Source organism: Alligator mississippiensis, chromosome 16 (genome assembly GCF_030867095.1).
Source record: "Alligator mississippiensis isolate rAllMis1 chromosome 16, rAllMis1, whole genome shotgun sequence".
NCBI lineage: Eukaryota > Metazoa > Chordata > Crocodylia > Alligatoridae > Alligator > Alligator mississippiensis.
Window position 1 is genome coordinate 4766111 of NC_081839.1, and position 21035 is coordinate 4787145.

General features: G+C 48.2%; 1 protein-coding gene across 2 annotated transcripts in view; it reads right to left on the reverse strand.

Annotated features, from left to right (window-relative positions):
* The window catches only part of KDM4B (lysine demethylase 4B), a 147028-nt gene that overhangs the window by 37425 nt on the left and 88568 nt on the right, over nucleotides 1-21035 (reverse strand). For both annotated transcript variants that reach the window (XM_014604920.3, XM_014604922.3), the window contains exons 10-12: nucleotides 14448-14644; nucleotides 7290-7328; nucleotides 1781-1953 (exon numbers count right to left, since the gene is read on the reverse strand). In XM_014604920.3, coding sequence (XP_014460406.1) covers nucleotides 1781-1953; nucleotides 7290-7328; nucleotides 14448-14644 — 409 coding nt within the window. The remainder of the gene's footprint in view (nucleotides 1-1780; nucleotides 1954-7289; nucleotides 7329-14447; nucleotides 14645-21035) is intronic.

The following is a 21035-nucleotide window of genomic DNA, read 5'->3' on the forward strand; positions in this document are numbered from 1 at the left end:
TCCTGATGGGCCTTATCAGCAGTGGGGCTCGCAGAACTGCACTGAACACCATACAGCCGCTCGTCGCACTTTCTGCAATGGTGCTGAAAATGGGTTTGTCCCTTCTCTGCTACCAGTTAAGCAGTTTTCCACATCAGGACTAAGTGTGTGATTTAAAATCTGTTCAGCTAGAACAAAGCTATTCTTTTCTCCCCTCTTCCAGTCTAAGGATCTCAGATCTGTCCCTGCCACTTATCTCTTGCCTCCCAGGAGATATCAGCATTTTCAGACCATTTATTACAGCAGTAACTGTTAAACTCATACACGAGCTGAGAGTGTACAGTTTAATGCACTGCTGGCACTTTCAAGATGGAGTGATAGCAAGTAACTGTTCTCCTGTGCTGTTCCTTCTCCATATGCCAATAATCTACATATCCTCATCCCCCTTGAAGGCGGAAGGCACGTTGTCTAGTTGATAGATCGCTGGACTGAGTCGGGAAACTGGGTTATGTTCCAAAGACGCACACGGTATGACCTTATGTGCCACGACCTTTAAACTTTGCCTGCCTCGGTTTCCCCCAGACAATTTGGGAACAAAGGGGTATAATAGGATATGAATATTAATGAACCAATGGTTTGGAATGCCTCAAAGGGAAGGTATCGATGTGCAGGTTATTCTCTGCACTGTATATAGTGCAAAAAAAAGGCATAGGAAGCAAGAATTACAATCTTCAATACAGTGCTAAGAGGCAGAGCATCCTAGTGACATCACAGAGCCTCTCTACTGGGAAGAGCTACAGATCTCTGCGTGGTGACAAAGGCTTGGTTCTTCAGCAGCACGTACCAAAATATGTTGTGTCATACCTGGAGAGAAACTACAACATACCCGTCACAAACCAGGACGTGCCCTGATCTACAACAAGCCTCTTTTATACTTCGCTCTTCGCATGGTGCCTTTCATCTAACACTCAAAGCGCTTTGCAAACTCTACTCAGACTCGTCCTAGAAGGTTAATAAGTACCATGGCCAGGCCAAAGCCGCACGAACAAGCGGAGAGGTGTTGTGTGATCTGCTGAAGGTCAGACCATAATTCAACAGTGGATTTAAGAAACAGTCCCACGTTAACTCCCGATCCATACGCCACTTAGAAACCTCCTCTCTTTAAGTGAAGTGCAGGACCCGTGCTAGATTTGTGCACACACAATAAATTATACACGCACAGTGGGGCTGCCACAGACTTGTGCTAGTTCAAGCACTCCAAGCCAAATCTGAAGTCTCTCCTCCAGCAGAACGACTGGGGGGGACGGCTTCAGTCAAATTTCTACTCCTATTTGAACAGCAAGCGAAAACTTCACATACGCAAAAGATAGCTTTATGCAGAGAAGGAGGGAGAGGGGAGAGATCTGCTGCCCGTGGGAATATACAAGGCATGCCGTTCCCAGAGAAGGGCACAGCAAATGTATTTATTCATTCCTTTATGAAATATTTAAAAAAAATATTCCTCCCGTAATGTATATTTTTACAAAACTGTAATAGCTCTGGCAAAACTTCCAAGCCCTGCACAGAAAGCTATTTGGCCTGAATTCTTAAAGAGAGGGGGAGGAAAAAAAAAAAAAAATCAATCGTGGCTGTAAATGATGGCGTATTTCAGTAAGTACAGGTTTAATATTGGGAAAGAGTCCACCGACCTTTCCGCGGGAATAAACACCACTCGACAAGTTATTTACAAATACGTTCTGGAGACGCCGCTTGCCCCATTTCTCTGTTTAAGTGATCTGTCAGCAGCAAGCAAGGTCCTCACCTTCTCCCCCTTCCGTTGCTTTGCTTTTTTCCTCTTCATCTAGGTCTGGCCCTCTTTTCAGCTCCTCTTTTACTTTCACCTCATCCAAGACAGTCTCGATAGCCATCACTTCTCCGAGGGACTTCTGATCCTCCGTTTTATGCCTTCTGGGTTGGCTTCTTTTCCTGTGAGACCTGGAAGGGCAGAGTAAGGATCTCCACTAAGGAACAGCCCTGAGTTTTTAAAACCAATCACACATCCTAAAAGAACTCAACATTGAAATCAAGGACCAACTTGGGAGAAAGAACAAAAGCTACCTAGCAATGTCCTACACCATTAGAGAGGCAGAATAGACATCTTAGAGGAGACGGGCAAGCAAGATGCAGACCATCTAAGATTCATTCCCAACATCCAGGAAAGAATATTAGAAGTTTAGTTCTCTCTGAGGTCTGCACAAAGATGTGCACCAATGCTAACACAAACTGCCTGTGCTATGCAAACCTTTGATAGAAGCAGGCAAAAACATGCTACCCTCTCCTCCTTCCCTTTCTAGGTGCCTCGGCCACTCCAGAGAAGTCTGATACTCTGCCAAGGAGCGTGTTCCAGCTCTCGGGCACCATCAAGTGCTGCCACATTTTTGGCTTAGGCCATTCACTAGTCAATACAGGTAGCCTGTGCCTTTCTGAGCAGATAATGTCACCGTAACATAATTCAGTAAGACAAAGAGTGACCCAAAGACTAATAAGAAGGGCAGGTGTTAGTGTCATATTGACACTCGAGACGTAGCAAAACACCACCCTTAATGACTGTGATTTTGAACAACACTGATCAAATCCAAAGTGAGAAAACTACAGAGAGCAGCACCCAGGATGATGGCAAGGGAGATCCACTGAAGCGAGGGAGCCCTTCCATGTTAGGAGCCACTTGTGCATTTTAATCTAGTTTTAAAAATGCCATGGTCAAGTAAATATCTGAACTCCGGGTCCAGGGTAAATGAAACCCTTTATCAGCAGAGACGGATTCAGAAAACTGCAACTTTCATCCTCGTTTTTAGCATGCAGCGATTTTTTTTTTGGAAAGCAGCAACTTCCATATGGTGTCCACATTCTGTGCCATTACATCTACCACAGCATAACGAGGGAATGCCATGCCATCCTCTACCACTTCTCTGCCCCAGACTCCCAGAGAGCTGGAATCCAGCTTCGCACCCTCCGCACCCATCTAGAAACTCAGCTCCTAATTAGATCTGGAGTAGAATGAAGTTAACAGACCCCTTAATGAAGCAACAAACCAAGGGGGGGGGGAGAACCCAACGACCTGCAAAATAATGAATGATTAATAGAGAAGAAAAGTTAATTCACAAGCATGGTAATTTATAATTGCTAGACTCTAACCATATGGTTGCCCTAAGTATAGATGTTTACTTCACACCTGCAAGCCATTCATTAGCAGGCACACGCAGCTGAACTGAGAAGCATCAGCTTTTCTCCCCACCAAGGTCCTAAAGATGCACCACCTTTTCAGAAGCAAGGCAAGCAAACACAGCTTCTCTTTAAACTTCCTGTAGTCGGTAAAGAAACTAGAGTAAGATCCAGTGTTGGAGGCTATTTTAAATAAAGGAAATACTTTACTCCTGTTATCCACAAGCAGAGCACAAAGGTTTAAACTTGTAAGAGGTGCAAGGGAACCTCTCCAGTGCCGCAATCGTTCTGAAGCTGAAGGGATCGCAGCAGGAAGGAGAGGGAGCACCCAACAGGTGAAGCTGCATTTCTAGAGCTACAAGTACATGGATCCATGGTAGCAGAAAGAGGAGATGATGCTCCCTTGCTTGGGCATGATTGCAACATGAGAAATGGGCTGACTCCCTGTCAAGTGGAATCAAGGCTTTTGGCCAAGGCCATGGGCAGAGTTGATCTATACTGCCTTATTAAGTTAAGGCAAGCTTCCTATGAGTCCAAATGTCTTGCAGAAGCAGATGCTTTAAAAATTAAGGATTTGGTAAATGAAAACCTCAAAAAGGCACCACCGCTTCGTGTTTTAGAACAGAATGCAAAGTGGCCTAACAGAAGTAGTTAAAATCACGAAGAGTTTTGGACAAACACAAACCGAACAAGATAAACCTCAGCCTGGCGAGGGAAGTCAGAGTGCTCAGGCAGAATTATTTAATTCCAAGAGCTGTAAACATATGGAGAATGTGGCTAACTGAGGCCATCGAACCAAGGAATGTATACGTGTTCAACAGCCTGAAACCTGCTTCAGGGCAATTCTGGAATAATCTAGGAAGCACTGAGCAGAGTAGACTCCAGCAGACGAGCAGACAGGCCTTTTACAATAGTCAAGATTAACAAAGGGACTTCGCTGCTAAGCAATAAGCTTCTCAAGAGAGAAAACCGCACTGTGCGTTCACAAGGGGTTTTACACCTTCATATGCTACCAGGACACGAAGTAACCGACTCTCTTGGAAAGCAAATGTCATCCCTAATCCTCAGGCACAGGAAACAGAGGGTAAGTAACCTGCTGCAGGTTGGTGAGGCGGGCACAGGCCAGAATTGAACCCCTGCCCTCTAGGAGACCCAGATCCTACTGCCTTTTCTGAAGCTTGCAGGGGAAGAAAGACTGAAATTATTTCAGGAAGAACAGCTCTGAAATCAAGCAGTATTTTAGGATCTTCCTATCCATGGAGGAGGCAGTGAGAGACGCCGCTCCCTGCCTTCAGCTCTAACATAACAGACCTACATGTTATGGCACGTAGGAAAATGAGGTGCGTAAATGAGGCAAAGCTACGTCAAGGTACTGATGACAATGTGGAGCTCTGCTAACGAAGAGCTATACCAGGTCGGCAACCTTTTTGGCTGGAGTGCCAAACACACCCCAACCTTAACCCATGCCTTGACTTGGCGTGCCAGAGGCAGACAGCAGGGGAGCTGTGTGGGACCCAATCCTCATTCCTGGTGGCGGGTGCATGCATGCCTGCAGGTGGATGACAGGAGAGGGGCTGGGGTTGCACTGGTCCGGCCCCTTCCCCGCTGTGCACAGAGGCACAAGTGCATCCACCGCCCCCACAGAGCCAGTGCTGGGGCTCTGGAAACTGGTGCAGCTGTTTGGAGCCTGCCTGCTGAAGCTGCCCAGAGCTCGGGCCAGCTGTGGCAGGCAAGCAGCTGCACCGGGTCCATGCCTCGGGGTGCATGGCCAGGAAGGGGTGTGGGACAGCGCTGTCTCGGTCCCTTTCCTGCTGCCCACCTGGAGACGCACATGCAGCCACTGCCGCTGAGCCCAATCGGTTTCCAGACTCTGGCGTGGTTGTTTGCAGCCTCCCAGCTGCCCGCCACAGCCAGCCCAGGCTCTGGACAGCTGCTGCCTGCCACAAAGCGCCGGCTGCATGCAGCAGGGTTTGCAGCCTCCCAGTTGCCTGCTGCGAGCAGCCCGGGCTCTGTGGCCAGCAGTAGCTGCCCAAAGCCCCAGCCGGCTGCGGCGTGCCAAGCGAAATGGCCTTGAGTGCCGTGCTCTGGCACATATGCCAGGGGTTGCCAACCTGTAAGCTATAAGTTCGTATCAACACGTGCAACCTCTTTCTTCCCGAGGTGCTGTAATACCCAGATTTAAGATATCAGGCATGTTTACCAGGTCTGCAGTTTTAAAGCACTCCTCAAGTGCCCTACTGAAGTTGGCCTCAGGTATGCAAAGTCAGCCTAACTCCTCATTCCAGTTTTAAGAATGTTATAGGCCTACTGGGATTCGTTGAAAATTAACACCGCCAACAGACTATTAAAATTTCAACTGAAATAAGGCCACCTGTGGAAAAGCTCCATCACCTAGATGAGAGGGGAACAAAATCAGCCTGTGCATTTGGAGCAAGTGTTGCAAAGGAAAAGCAGAAGAGAGGGGCAGAAAAACAGCCCAGGCTTACCTTCCACGTGGGCAAACTGAAACTTCTATTGCAATTCAATTTCGTCTTTATAAAGATTTTTCTTCTTAAAGCAAGCATGACGGAGGGAGAAATGGTTCTCTTTCCAGAACCTGTTTGCTTCATCTATTGGCAGCCCATTTATAAAACCTTCTAATCCAATTAAACTTTTTGGAATGCGGCAGCTGTTTATTGGCAACCCGCTCTGTTGACCAATTAGCTTTAGCCACAATCAATTAACCATTATGCAAATACCACATCTCGGCAGCATCTTCACTAGCCTAGGTTTATTCAGCACATCAGCTGCACATATAAGAAGGAGAATTAGTATGAGAGACATTTGGCTCCCAGAAAGCCTTTCGCCCGACACAGACAGAAATTAATACCGGTAAGAAATCAAGTGAAGGTTAAACAAAGGCGGCCTCACAAATCCCATGCCTGGATATCCTCCATGCCACTAGGAGAAGACATGAGTCAAACGCAGAATTCAAGACATAGGTTTGCAAGGATAAGAATGGTATTGTTAAAACAAGAGATGGAAATAAGCCAGAAAAATGTCTTTATATTTAATATAGCTATTTACCCACAAGTATAAGGGAGTAGGAGAAGAGTTACTGTTAAGAGCAGAAAACAACAATTAGCGTGCAGGGATAAATGACATACGGTCACTGGGACAAAAAGAGAAGAAGTCACTCATAGGATTTGGGAAATTGGCCCTCTGCTGTAACTAGAGGGCAAAAATCAGAAAGCTGAACAGGAAAATTGTCTTCCAATAAAACAGACTTAATTTTGATCAGATTATTCCTATTACTGTGCTAGTGAAATAGCAGGCAGAGCAGGCAAAACTGAACAACGGTAATCACGCTCCTAGGAGTGTAGGATTGCTTTCTTGCACAGGTTGTTGAAAGATCTTCACAGTTGTAGGCCATTTTGAAGTGAATCCTGAATATAAATCCAGTGTGGCAAATAAAGTTGATGCTGACAACCACCTAAAATCCAAAATCACAACGAGCCCAGTTAAGTCCAGACATGTCAGCATTAAATGACCGGACAGGGATAGTCAAAATTATGAAGGGATTTGACAGAGTGAAATGAGAAGCTGTTCCCATACTAGGGACAAGGATTTAAAAAACAGGGGACATTCGACATCAGGAAATTAGGAATGTGCCTGGAATTCAGGTCACCCTATTTCTCCTTCAGAGAAGTGAACGCAAAGAGAATGTGATCTAATTGAGGCTCGAATCTGATTATATGGGTATTTATACTATGCTCATCACCAGATCACCAGGGTGCCTGAGAACAGTGTGCAAGAAACAGCTAGACACTTTCTATTATGAGAAGAGATTAGGTGGGAAAGTGAAGAGCAAGCAGGTAGGGTTCAAGCATCTCTCAAAGAGGTCAGACCAATTCCATCTCTCTAGGATTTATGTTGCAGTCTCCGAGCTTCTGCCTGTTATCAGAGCTGCTGGGGGTAGGTGCTGGACAGTCCAGCAGTCTGTTACTGAAGAGATCAGCAGTCCAGCCTCCCTCTGTAACTACTGCAGTGTGAATCCTTTCTCTGTAGGAAAAATCTGGAAAAGGGAAAAAAAAATTTTCAGGCAAAACGAGGGAGGGGAAGTTACGTACCGGTAATTGTGCTTGCTGTCCTCTTCTTCCTCTCCTATCCTACAAAACAAGATTGCAATATGGCAAACATTAGAACACCCCGTGTCCAGTTAAAAAGACTGTATAGCACACAAGATTTATATAGGCAGGTTCTTCGTTCAAATCACTGTAATACAAAAGAAAGCAATGATACTTATAAATGAAGGGAAGATGAGAGAAAAGGGAGAACTACAAACCACAATTATTGCTATGTACTCTTCCCTCGCAGCGGGTGCATCGACATGTGCAATTAATGGCTGCATCTACACGAGCAGGAGACTGCGCAGTTACGTAGTACTTACACGAGCAAGTACTAAATGACTGCACAGTAACCACAGAACTGTCGCCGCGTGGTTTTTCCCCAATTACATGGCACAGTAAGAATGAACCACTGTGCAGTAGCTCATCACTACTGCACAGTAGCATCACGTCACAGTTAGTGCCTGGCAATGCTACTGTGCACCAGCAACGAGCTACCATGCAGTAGCTCACTGCAAATGCGCCGCAGCGTCTCCTCTGGATGCACCCAGTGTGATGAAAGAAAACTCCAGTGCAGTTTGGGCTGGAGTCAGAGACGTGAGTTTTCTGGAAAATTTTGAATTGGAAAATTTCCCAATGCCCTAAATAGAGACTTTAAATGGCAAAGAGCTGCTTTATAAACAAAGGCAGATCTACCTAGTAGGTAGTAGTATAAGGCAAGAACCATACAGTGACCCCTACATAAACCCAAGGGCCTGTACAGTCGCAAGCATGTTCAATCTAAAACTCAAGACCAGGGTTCCAGGATTTTATAAAATGAACATTCTAGACCGGGGTGGGCAAAATATGGCCTGCAGGCCGAATCCAACCCATCAACTCCTTGGATCTGGCCTGCAGGTAGGCACCCGCCAATTAACTGGACCTGGCTCCACTCCTGCACTCTGCATGGGGCTGAGTTGCACCCATGCCCGCCGGGAGCAGTGCGTGCTGTGCTACCAGCCTCCCCCCCCTGGAGGGCACCAGCCCTGGCTAGCAGGCACAGCTTCCAGGCAGTGCTGCTGCTGCCATTGTCCAGGGAACTGCTGGGCTGCCTTGGTCTTCAGCAACTCCTCCTCCTGTCCCTGCTGCAGCGCTCAGGGCAGCAGGTAGGGAGGGGAAGCTGCAGCATTGAGGGGAGTGGGGCTCTGCCTGCAGCTCACTCTGGTCCCACTCATGCATGGCTGAGCAGGGGAGGGGACATGGGACTCCACTGCTCACAAAGCCTCACCAGGCAGGCATGGGACAGGCAGGTGGGGCAGGAGCAGCAGTAGGAGCCAGCGTGAGCTTGGTGCAGCCCTGCTGGGCATGTGCAAGACAGAGACCAAGGGTGCCAGGCCAAGGGTGTGTGTCGTCCCCCTCGCCAGGGCTTCTCTTGCTGCCTGCTGGGAGCAGCTGCTTTCCCTGTGCTGCAAGCCAGGCAGGCAGTGCTGATCCTCCTCCTGCTCCCCACCACCTGTGGAGGGGCTGGGCTTAGCCATGGCACAATGAACAGGTAAGGGGGGGCAGGTAGGGAGGGGAAAAGCAAGGGGGGGCAGCCCCCCATATGCACACACCCAACCCACGCAAACCCTAATCACACCCCACCCTTCACTGTCCCACACCCCACCTACAACCCCCACATTCACCCCCACCCCACCACACCCACACATTCCCCAAACCTCAACCACACACACACACACACACACACCCCACCCACCCCCCACCATAACCACACACACCTCACACCCCCACACACACCCCACCCTGCCACCACATCCACACATACATCCAACACTGTCCCACACCCCAACCACACCTCCCACCCCCCACCATAGCCACACACACCCCCCCCAACAGTCCCACACACCCACACCTCAACCACACCCACACATACACCCAGACACATACCACATACTCACCCCACACCCCGCCACATACACTCCCTACCCCATCACACACAATACACAAGCAGCACCCCACCCCCCACCAAAGAAGGGGCAAAAGGAGAGACTTCCAGTGGCAAAGGTCAGGGGGTGGGACTCCCGGTCACAAGATGGTGACCAGGGGGCGGGGCACCTGTCAAGGGGCAGGGCTACCCTTGCAGCCCTTGACAACCCACCAAAACTCCTTAAGTGGCCCTCCAGCTGAAATAATCGCCCACCCCTGTTCTAGGCCTTTCTCATTTACAACAGAAGTTTTTCCCAAAATAAATATGAAAAATATATAGTGCAGTAAAGGAAGCCAAGCGCTGTTATTGTGGCTTCTGAAGAGGAACAAGGGGTAGCTTGGGATTGTGGGGTAAGCGCATTCGCTGGACGTTTCTGCTAAAATCAGCCATATGCTAGCTGAAAATGAAATGTAAACGGCTGTCTTCAGGTCTCCGAATTAATGCCCAATTGAGATGAGCGGGGGTAACTTGGCCCTTAGAGAACCATTGTGTTAGCTATCTATAGACTCATGCAGACTTCAGCACATCAGGTTTATATTCAGTTCATGTTTTCAGGGTATTTTCATAACCACAAGAATGAGACACTTTATAGTACAATAAATGTACCAAGAGGTGGAGCCCACAGCTGCCAAATTTTGGCCTTGCATTTATCAAACTGGCACGTATATTGTCTCTGCTCAGGTGGCAGCACCAACTCTAGAGGTTCAGACAGACAGGAGAGATTTATTCGCCTGATTACAAGACATGCTGACCAAGTCTTTAATCCAAGCAAGGATTGTTTTAGAAGCTTTTAAACCCCGATTTCCAGCAGCACAACCCAGATAACAAGGCCCAGGCTACACAGAAATGTTCCAGGCCTCTTCACAGTACACCACGAAGCCCTACAAGTAGAAGCTGCCCAGTTAGGAAGGCAAGTCTACATGACCACTGTAAAACCTTCAGGGATAAAAAAGCCAGATTTACAAGGGTATTTTTGGAGCCCAAAGATGCAGACAGGCACTTAGTGGGATTTACAAAAGCCACCTGAGCAGGCTTGACATCCAACACTTATTTGGTGGGGGGGAAGGAGGAGAGAAATCAAAGCTAGAGAGAAACACATGCCTCTAATAGCCACTCAAAGTGAAGACTTTCATTCAACTCAGTGATATTCCTCCACTTGTCTTTCCCTACCACCCAGGTATGCTGGACTGCCGGGGGAAGAGGTACTCGGTGACACTGCATGGAGTCTCTGGGAATACACAGGAACTGGGAGAGTGGCTGGAGAGGGAGCAGGAAGGCAGAGGAGTGCGAGCTGCCTAGTGTGTGCAGTGGGCTCAGCATACAGGAGAGCAACAGAGCGTGTGACTTTTTAAGCATGTGCAATGGAAGCGGGTAACTGGCCACTTCCCTTCAAGAGGGACCTTTAACCAGAAGCTGATCCCGACCATCCTGCAGGATGCCCCAACTGATGCAGTGCTTCTTTCTGAAAATGGAAGCCTGGATCAGGATACTCTGACCAAACTAGGCCATAAAGGAACCAAGGACATGGAAGTTTAAAATTCAAATTGCTGGGTCCAATGGCTACTGAAGAGAAAAAAGCCTCAACCTGACCTGACCCCATCTTCTCTGACAGGTAAGGAGAGAGAAGATAGCCATGACAAAAGAACGACAAAGTCAAGGAAATCTTTCTTGGAAATTCTCTGCTCTACCCTATGTCCCGCTAAAAGACGGCAACCTGAAAGACCCCCACCTCTCTGAGAGCCTGCTTCCTAGGCACTCTGGCCCAAGCACTAGGCAGTAAGTCTCCATACTGGTGTTCACATAGTGCAGTGGTTTTCAATCTTTATTCATTTGTGGACCCCTAAAAAATTCTGAATGGGAGGTGCAGACCACTTTGGAAATTTCAAATGGACACGAGAACCCCTTTGAATGGCAAATGTGGGTATTCACGTTCTTTTGATTGATCGTAGTCATCTTTCACAGACCCCTTCGACATAGTCTGTGGACCCCCAGGGGGGTTGAAAAGCCACTGACCTAGAGGAATGCCATACAGAGAGGTGATATGAACACAGCCTCAAAGGGCAGCTTTGCGCCTCCATGTTGATGGTTACGAGCTGAGAAGCCATGACCATTTAACAGACTCACTTATCAAGGACATTCTTTGGCAATGGAGGATGGTCCCAGCGTGCCGGGGACGTATAAATACCATGTGTGCAGCCCAGCTGGGCCAAACACATGGATTTTAAAAGGTCCCGACTCACCCATCAATCAACTGATTGTCAGCCTCAGCTCCACTGCACCTTTTTTTTTTAAGAAATCCCTGGCGCACACAGACCCTGGGATTGGAGAGACACTCCCAGATCCCAGGGTCCCCAGATCCCAGGGATTTCTGAAAACCATGCGTGTAACGCTGGCAAAGGTGAAGAGAATCAGAGGCTCCCAGCAGGGTTTAAGTCCCCAAGGGAGGAAGCTCGTTGGCTTTCCTCCACTACAGGGAGCATTTAATCCTCTCATACCCTGGCAGCCCAACCAGAGCTGCCGGGCACAGGATTTTGACAATCAGCTGATTTTTGGCCCCTGCCAGCCAGGGCCAACAATCAGCTGACTGTCAGCTTACCCCGCTAGGACCCTACTCTTTAAACCCACTTTGAAAGGTGATATGTGGACATGCCAATCTTCATTATGGGACGCACTGCAGCACAACTGGAGCAACAACAACAGTGACATCTTCTTATAGCCCCAGAAGAGCCAGCCAAAAGGAGGGGAGAGGAGCAAAAAGCATGGAAAGTGATGGGACAGCTGCTGAGAGCTCTCCGTAGTGCTGCAATACAAGCACCTACACCGGGGTAGGCAACGTTTTTTGGCTGGAGTGCTGAAAAACCCCACGGTGCCTACCCTGCAAGATGCCGGAGTGCCGGCATGCCAGAAAAACAAAATGAGGGCAGGGGATACATGGCAGGATGCCCTGCTTGTGCCCCTTGCCCCCAGCCCTGCTGCCCCTGCTTATGACCCTTGCCCCCCATGCAGCAAGTGCCAGCACTGCGCCTGTTGGGCTGATCCCAGCTGCCTGCTGGGAGCAGCCCAGGTTCCTGGCTGGCAGCAGCTACCTAGAGCCAGGAGGCTGCAAACAGCTGCTGCCTCTCCGGCCCCAATGCATGCCAAGAAAAATGGCCTCGCATGCCATGTTTGCCACGCGTCCCAGGGGTTGCCGACCCCTGACCTACACAAACACAGCAGCTACGAGGGAAGCGCGGTAGTCAGCGTGCCAGTGAGAGCTCGGCAGCAAGCCTGCTGGGCTGGGCCTGTGCTCTACGAGCATGGTACCTGCTACTGGATGAAACCCTTTGCCTGAGAAATTGCCTAAGAAACATCCAAAGACGATGAGAGAACGCTTGTCCTCCCAGGGGCTCAAGGACCCTGGGGAGCCAAGATAAACGCTGCACAAGGAACTGTTTCTGATAATTATGTGTGGGCACGCTCATTCTGTGTCTTGTTCCTGTGTCACTTAAGGGAAATGAGAACAAAGGCACTCTGCTAAAAAAAATGAAAGAGCTAGGCAGCGTCATTCTGGATTATAAGCAGCCAGGCGTGGAGTTCATCAGAAATAACTCTATAGGACCCTGCAGCCCCAAGGTCCAGCAATCGTACTTTAAGCCCAGAATTGCAATTTCAGGATCTGAAGGCATCCAGCTCTTCCAATGCTGGCTACATCAGAGATTTAGCACCACCTTCATTTTCACTGCACCCTAAAGAAGAGGGTACAGTGACCTAATGGGGCAGGGGGGAGGAGAAGGGACTCAGCCACATGTGATTTGGAAATCTGAAACATTCACAGGGTCAAAACAGTTCTCTGTAATTCTTTTAAGGAGGTTTTCTCTCTCCACTATCTCTTTTTCTTTCATCTCAAATAGAGAAACCCAGTGAGCTATAAAAGTAGAAAAGGCTGAGTGACAACTCCATACTCTCAAAAGAAGAAAAAAAGGCTGGAGGAAGAGGAAAGGAGCCAAGGTAGAAGCACTCTGCAGGTGCCTGCACATGTGCAGAGAGGCTGCTCTGATGCGTTGTAATTACAGTGCATTAGAGATGACTCAATTAATCAAGTCTGTTGGAGCATGCTAATTAGCGCGCCTCCAGCAGAACCCCTGTACTTTGTTTAATGAGCTTTAGTTGAAGCGCCCCAGCTGCCATGTTAAAGCACGGGGATGCTGATACACAAGACATTGCAGGCACTTTAATCAGTGGCTCTCGGAGCCAGTCTAATTAAAGCACCCCCACCCCGACTCCCACTCTGGAGCATGTGTAAAAATGCCCTATGTGACCAACAGTCTTTCCTTTTCCTGTTCCCTGGCAGGTGAAGCTATAATGCCTACTGTATGAAATTTTGATTTTCAGGATGGGAGAAGTTGGGGGCATAAAGTTCCTAGCTACATGGGAAACATTTCTCTATAACACTTGAAGGGCAAAGAAGAACGTGAGCATTTTACGCAACCAAAATATACAAGGTAAAATAAAGTCCGAGCTACTGCAAGGTTTTGGCTCCTGAGCTTATAAGGTTTAATATCTGGATCCTAACTTGAAAGATAAGCACTTTTCCTTGCAAGTTTTGTCATTTGGGAGAGCAACACTCAGAACAGTGCTTCTGTGCCATCGCAGATCTGTCTTGGACTGCACATCTGCATCTGCCTATGCTTTTACTCACCACTGTTGACAGGTTAAGTTTACCACTGCACACTGGACCAAATACATTATGGATTTAATATGTACTCCTCTAAGATGCCAGGCATTGGGTATATCTGGAGACTAGATACTGTGGTCTGGGTTGTTAGAGGAGTGTCCGCCCTTCTCCTTTATCTGTAAAACTCCTCCCTGGGAACATAAAACCCTAAGTCATCAAATGTCAAAAAAGCTCTGCGTGGGATACATGCCCTGACCTTTAGGCACTTGCTTCAGGGTCCTTCTATCATGATAATCAATGCAGCACTAATAGAAGGAAAGACCACCGGCTGGGCCTCAAAGTTTAGAGCCCATGTATGTAGTTTTTCAGCTAGAGACATACCTATGAAATCCCAAGCCCACAAGAGCCTGCAATATTAAGGCTATACAGCACCTTCTCGGGCACTCTGGAGCTGGTAGCTCTCTTTCAGACAACAAAAGCAGCCCAAAATATTCTAGTTAAGATGCATATAAGTACCTGACTGATAGCAGGCTCGCCTTACCTACGGAGCAGTTTAGATTTCAGCTCAGACTTTGTCTCATTCCAGGCGTCTAGCTCTGGACTGGTCAGAGCCGTGGGTTTCATGTGATCCAAGACAGCGATGTCTTTCCCTTGTTTCCACAAGTCGTAACGTTCTGGTTGCAGAACCCTCACAAAGACGTCCATGGAAATCTTCACCATGTCTTTGCGGCAAGTGCACTGCAAAAGAGGTCCAGATACTAGGGTCAGTCAGGTGTTACAGGCAGACAGGAGCAATTTACTCCTTCTTGTCCAACAGGCTTCCCCTTCCCATGGGGAACTTAAACACCTATAACACTGTACATATCGACTTCATTAACTCCTATAATAGTATCAGGTATGTTCACCTGCCCGTGCCTACGTCAACTGGTTGAAAAATGTCAAGACGGACAGCCTCCGAGTTTCTAAGAGCCAAGTATTTCATCTCTCCTTGAAGACCAGCAGAAGCAGGGACCATGCCAGCATCCGACACTGCTCTGCCTGCCCCTCCCATATCCGGCCTGGAAGATCCTGAAACGGGCTGCTGAGATCCGATCTCTACATTTAATTTTGCCTTTCCTCTGAGCCTACCGACAAGACTGCCAACTATTGGCAACTGAGGTGCCAGACAGCTCTCTCTGCTGTAATAGATTGTGAACACTAGTCATTAGGGGGTAACGATTTTGGTCGCTTCGGAAAGGGGCTGCACTGAAAGCCTGGAGGTGAAAGGTTCTAGATTGCCATTAACTGGTTCCCTGGTGCGCTTGCTGCCACGGAGGACAAATGATTCGTTACACTTCTGGAATGAAAGGCCTCAAAAAGACACAAAGCTAATCTAATGCTAGAGCACAGCAGCTAATCCTCAGCATCTTAAATCAAGATGCTGGGTATTATTTTTTCTGCAAATCCATCAAGTGTAAAGCACCCAAAATGCCAACCCTGTTCACTGCTGGCACACAGGGTTCAGCTGTTTCCATTACCAGAAGTAAACTGGCTACCTAAAAGGAGCTGGGGGCCAGGGGGTAATCAGGCAGAAAACCAGCTTTGCACCGACCCGCTCTGGATGCAGCTAAGAGCCGACTGGCCTGCTTGGCAATGGGGTCACCCATCCAGCTGTGCCCGTACAAAAAGAGACCGGGATAAAAAAATACAGACGTGTATCAAGGAGAGCCATTAGCCAACTTGCCTGCAGGGCAAAAATCCGACTGCTATTTTTTCGGCATGGAGTTTGATTACACTGCAATGAAGGAGTCTAATTTATTAGCTTGTTGAGAAAATAAATTTAAACAGCAGAGAGGACACTTAAACATGATTTATTGCTCCTAAATGGCTGTCACAAAAAACTTTTAGAGCTGCGGGCGTAATGGTTAAAGCATAAAACATTAATGCCAGAAACAAAAGCCCAGTGATGTCCTTCCACTGCCTCCAGTGACTAAACGCGCACCAGGTCTACAGCACCAAATAACGATCTTTGTGTTTGCAGCTTCAGAAGTGGAACTGCAGAGGATGCCAGGTGGAAGGAGAGGTCATGGGAAGCAAGGAAGAGGCTAAACAGCTACAATTATGCGTGGGTCTACAGGAAGCACCACTAAACCAGGGAAAACTTGCATCACTTTGCTGGACTAGCAAACCAGAATTCAAATGGACAGTGGGAAACATCCACATTCATTTCTGCATCCAGCTCTGCAAGAGGCTGGATATGAACATATTCTTAGGTGGATCCATGGCTGCAATGGCAACATATACACCTTGGCGTTGCAGCTATGGGTCCACCTACGAATATGTTTGCATCCAGTCTCTTGACTGGACTCCCAGCCCATCGCACCCCTTACAGAGTCCTCTCTCCCAGCACAGAAGTACCGGGCCACATGTGCCTCTAACTCATCAGCAGCATCCAGATTTGTCACCCCGAGGAAACAGCATTTTCTTCTGTTCTGGTACGTGGAATTGCCTGGCGCCCTTCTAGCTGGGCCCTCCAACAAGCATAAGGCTCTCGCTCTGCTTTGCTCTCCTGCTGGATTTCCACTCCTCTGTAGTCCGAGGATGATGTAATTGGAACATTTCCAGGACGAGGCTTTTAAAAACACTTAACCTTCCTCCCAACACCTTCCCCCCTACCCTTTGCAAGCCATCCGATTACATTTCTGTCCTTTTCTCAGCACAAATGCAAGGAATTAAACCGTGTGTGGCACTGCTTTGCCTCTTCCCTCTCTCATTTGTAACTAGCAGCATTAAAATATTTATGGCCCTGAATGCAAAGCAGCTGAGAGAGGAGGCTCTCTGCAGAGCTCCCTGCTGCCCCAGTTCCCCCAACAGGGGACTTTTTTCCCCCCCTCCCACCCCAGATCTCCATTTCACGAGGAGTGCAGGCCACCTTCTGCTCTGCAACGAAGCACCAACTTGGGGAGCAGTAATAACCTGACTGTGCTGAGCGGGAGGGAATATTTATGGCCAGGCGATTTCCAGCAAACTCAATTCATTTAATGAAAAATAGTGCAAGAAAGAAAGGCTCGGAATGCAATTTGGCCAAGGAGCTGCAGGATCACAGATGGTGCCCATGTTTCAGGATCCTGGCTGGGCAGCAGCTTTCCCCAGCGTCTCCATCAATAGTGGCTTAAGGGATTTGTATCGAGCGGCTTTTCAATTGCTTTTCCGTAAGTAATTAAAAAAGCACCCGTGCGCTCCTGCGAGGGGGAACACAAAGATGCACCCTGCAGAGCAGATCGCCCAGTGGGTCCGGGAGATTGCAAAGGGGGAGGAGGCCAAAGGGTCAATCCAGACAGTAGCTGCATAATGCAAGGAACATTTCCTCTTCTGTGCCCCGTGTGTACACCGAGGGGAGGGTCAAGTGTTATGAATGCAGAAATGAAGATCCAAACTAGGAATGCTAGCCCATTCCCGCAAGGCAGGGCTGGAGGCCCCCAATGACTGCATGCAAGGATTGCCAAGAACCCACAGCCTGGGCTATTCAGGTCCAATTTACATCAATTGTTATTCCGGGAAGTGACACTGCAGGCTGCAGTCTCCCTGGCTTCACCTCCCCAATCCCCTGCAACGCTCAGTCTGCAGCAGCCGGGCACCTCTCTCTCTCTCCGCGCAGATCTAACGTGATGTATGTTTATATTTCAATTTTAATTTTATTTTATTGCTTTCACACTAGCGAGCATAAATAATTCACATGTAGCCGCTCTCCTCTGGGGCTTCTTCCAGCCTGTGCAGCGATATTTCCTCAGCTGCCGCAATTGTGCCACATCCGTGTTCCTGCAATGGCCAAATGGTTTTTTCCCCACCCCCTTCTCTCCGGCAGAGCCTCCACAATCCTGCTTAAAGCAGGTATTCTCCATGCACCTACGAGGATGGGGGAAAGATAATGGAGCGCAGAGGAGCAGGAGACTGGGTTTAAAGTGCATCGAGCTGCTTTTTCCACTGGAAAGGGACACAAAGCACATCCCTCAGCTCTCCTTGTGTCTCCTTCCAAAATATTCTCCCCATCTCCACACCTTTCAATCACTAACTTTCTACAAATATTTCCAAGGACCTAATCGTAGCTACAAATGCTAGAATTTCTGAAGGCTGAACACGCAGGCACGTGCACACTTCCATTTCTCTTTCCTCTGCCGTCCCTGCACATGGGGACAGAAAGCTCTCTCAAAGGGAGGTGAACCGTGCTGCTGGTTTCTAATGGACAGGGAAGGACCACATTACGGGAAGGAAGGGCAAAGAGACAGAAAAAGAAGTCCGAAAGGTTCCCTCAAGTGCCGACTGAACCCCAGGGCCCTGCCGTGTTCCAGTTTCTATGTAAAATGCTAAGAGATGGAATGAAGGGGTAACTGGAGCCCTCCAGGCTTCCCATGCTGCAGCAGCATTGATTCTGCCCTAGAGTTATTCCCCATTATGATTCATTCAAGTATAAAACAAGACCATTTGGCAACAACATTAGGGAGAACCAGACCTCTTCGGCTTACAAGCTGGTGATGAATCAAGGAGCCCAACCCTTTCAGGATGTTCACTTGGAACTGGGCATGCAGAAAGCCTTGAGGCTGAGTGAAAGGAGAAAAGGGGTTTGGAGCCCAAATAGACGTGAACCTGGATAAGGAATCGGATCGCACATCTCCACGAACAGAAGAGCGCTGTCGCTCTCATGCAAGGAGCTGAGATCACATAGGTTGCACCCATCCAAGCCACACTGTGTACGATGAAGCAATATAGATACCCTCTCCTTACCATGCCAGTGAGAGTGATGGAAATATTCCCTTCGGTTGTGCCTTGCAAGGATGTGCCACAGCATCGAGTCACACTCCAAGCAGCCCTCTCCAACCAGATCCATCCCCTCAATGTTCAGCTTTTCTTTTTCCTTTGCGCACAGAAAAACTGCTCCATGAAGTGCAGATCAGGCAGCGCCATAAATTAAACTGATCCTCTGCTCTGCCGTGCTCTATTCAGACTGCTGGATGGGCCAGGGCAGGCAAGAGGCACCATGCTTGCTTGGCTAGGTCACCAACATCGGAGCACCATGGTAGCTGCCCAGGGACAGCGAAGGGGTAACATGCAACACCCGTGTGTCACACAGGTAATAGTTCTTACTACTATTTATGGTGCAACTTGAAAATTATAAAATACAAATATGGGAGAAAATAGCCTGCACACAGCCAGAGCATGGCGCAAAACTGAACCAGTCACAACCCTAAAATTAAGAAACGCAAAGCACTGATGATGCGGGCGCTCTGAGGTCTAACCCCAATCTTCACAGCACAACAGTCCATGCTGCCCTTTACATTTCTTCCCCCAACTTGCACTATACTGAAATGCTGCAAAAACACAACCAAGAAATCCTTATTGCAGGTTTCTTTCTCTATGCTATTAGAAAAATTCATCCCAGCTGCAGACCTAAAGAAAAGTGGCTGAAAAAGGGCTGAAAAGTGACAAGGTCACCAAGCACATGGGCTGTGACTAAACGGTAACACGAAAGCTGTACACTCATCACGTCAACGTGACAGATGAAGGAATTTACAAGTGTGGAGTTAAGGGACTCTGGGATCTAATCAAGCATCTTTGTGTCTTTCCCCCTCTTCCTCCCTCATTTGGTGCCCAGATTGCCATGCCAAACTGCCGGGGAGCAGCGTGGCTGTCACCATGCATGCCGGGAAAATGACAGATCAAAGAGCAGAATATTCATAACCCGGGTCTCCCAGGACCCGCTGGCAAGTTCTCAGGAAAATGAAGAAGTGGTCTAGGGTTTGCTGTTTGCCTCCAGTTTCAGAGACTCCGAGACCCAAAGCAGCAACCAGCTGACTTCTGAAAAAGAAAATGATGACAGCTCAGTACTACAGCTTCACCCCGTGAATCCTTCACTGGCCCGGTGCTGAAATCCTAAGGCTTACACTACCCATGTTCAATGCAGCATGTGCTCCATCTCCCCCTGCCCTTGCTCTGGAAAGAACGCAGGGCTGGTACCCACAGGAAGCACACAGCGCTTCCCAAACTCCCAGGATCTGTGAAGCAGGACATAATGCAACATTAGGGCCTGAACATTTAAAGAGCCACCCCTGTCATAGGCCAACAGGGCCTTAAGGGGTCCACCAAATCCAAAAGAAATCTCCTTCTAATGTTTCCCTCATCCCTCTTCTCAGAAACTGCTGGCTTCACTATCCAGAGGCAACAGGGTTATCAGAAGACAGCTTTTGGAGGATGCAAGCATGGCAGAAGAAAATCATCTGCAAAAAAACTCTGTACAGTCACCCACCCTGGCGATCTTCAAAAAGCATCTTGACGCTCGCCTTGCTGGGGGTCATCTGATCCCAGCAGCCTTTCCTGCCCAAGTGCAGGCAGGGGGTGCTGATTCCCTGCAGCAATGCCCAGCTAGTAAGGTCCCTTCCAGCCGCTAACATCTATGAAACTATAAGCAGCTATACCCAGTAACCTGAAAACAAGATCCATTTTCTCCAGCTACGCAGAACACAGGACTCCAGCTAGCCTGCTGCAAAATGAAGGCAGAGCTCGTTAGAATAGAGACTAAGAAAACAGACATCACATCCTCATGCTGAGCCTGCAGCTTCACCCAGCCCAGCAAACCTGCTCCATTTAGTACTGGTATAGAAGCCCCTCCATAAGTGCCCGCTGAAAATGCACACGCCACAGTAAAACATGTTTCCTAGGTGGAAGGACTCGGTCCTTCCCCTAACAGGGGAAGTCATTTCACTATCACAGTCTCAGAAAATGTAAGCAGCAGACAGTTTAATCTAGCTAAAGACCTCCTCTCCCCAGTTCCCTCTTCCTCCCCAATCTCTCACGAATGGTAAAAGATAGATAATGCTTACTTGAAGTCTCACCAACATTTTATAGTGTCCTCCGGATATGTCAAATATTCTTTTATGACCATTAGTAATTTCTCTCCTTTTACAGAGGATTAAGTAAGATGACTTGTTTTTATAAAAAGTAATAAAAAATGATACAGGAGCCTCATTTTATCACACTAGGAAGGCTGATTCTCTCCATCACAAAAAGCTTGCCAGCTATTAACGGAAAAGTGAACCCAATCTATTCCCTACTACATGAGCAGTTTATGTGAAGGAACGCATCTCCCCGCATAAAT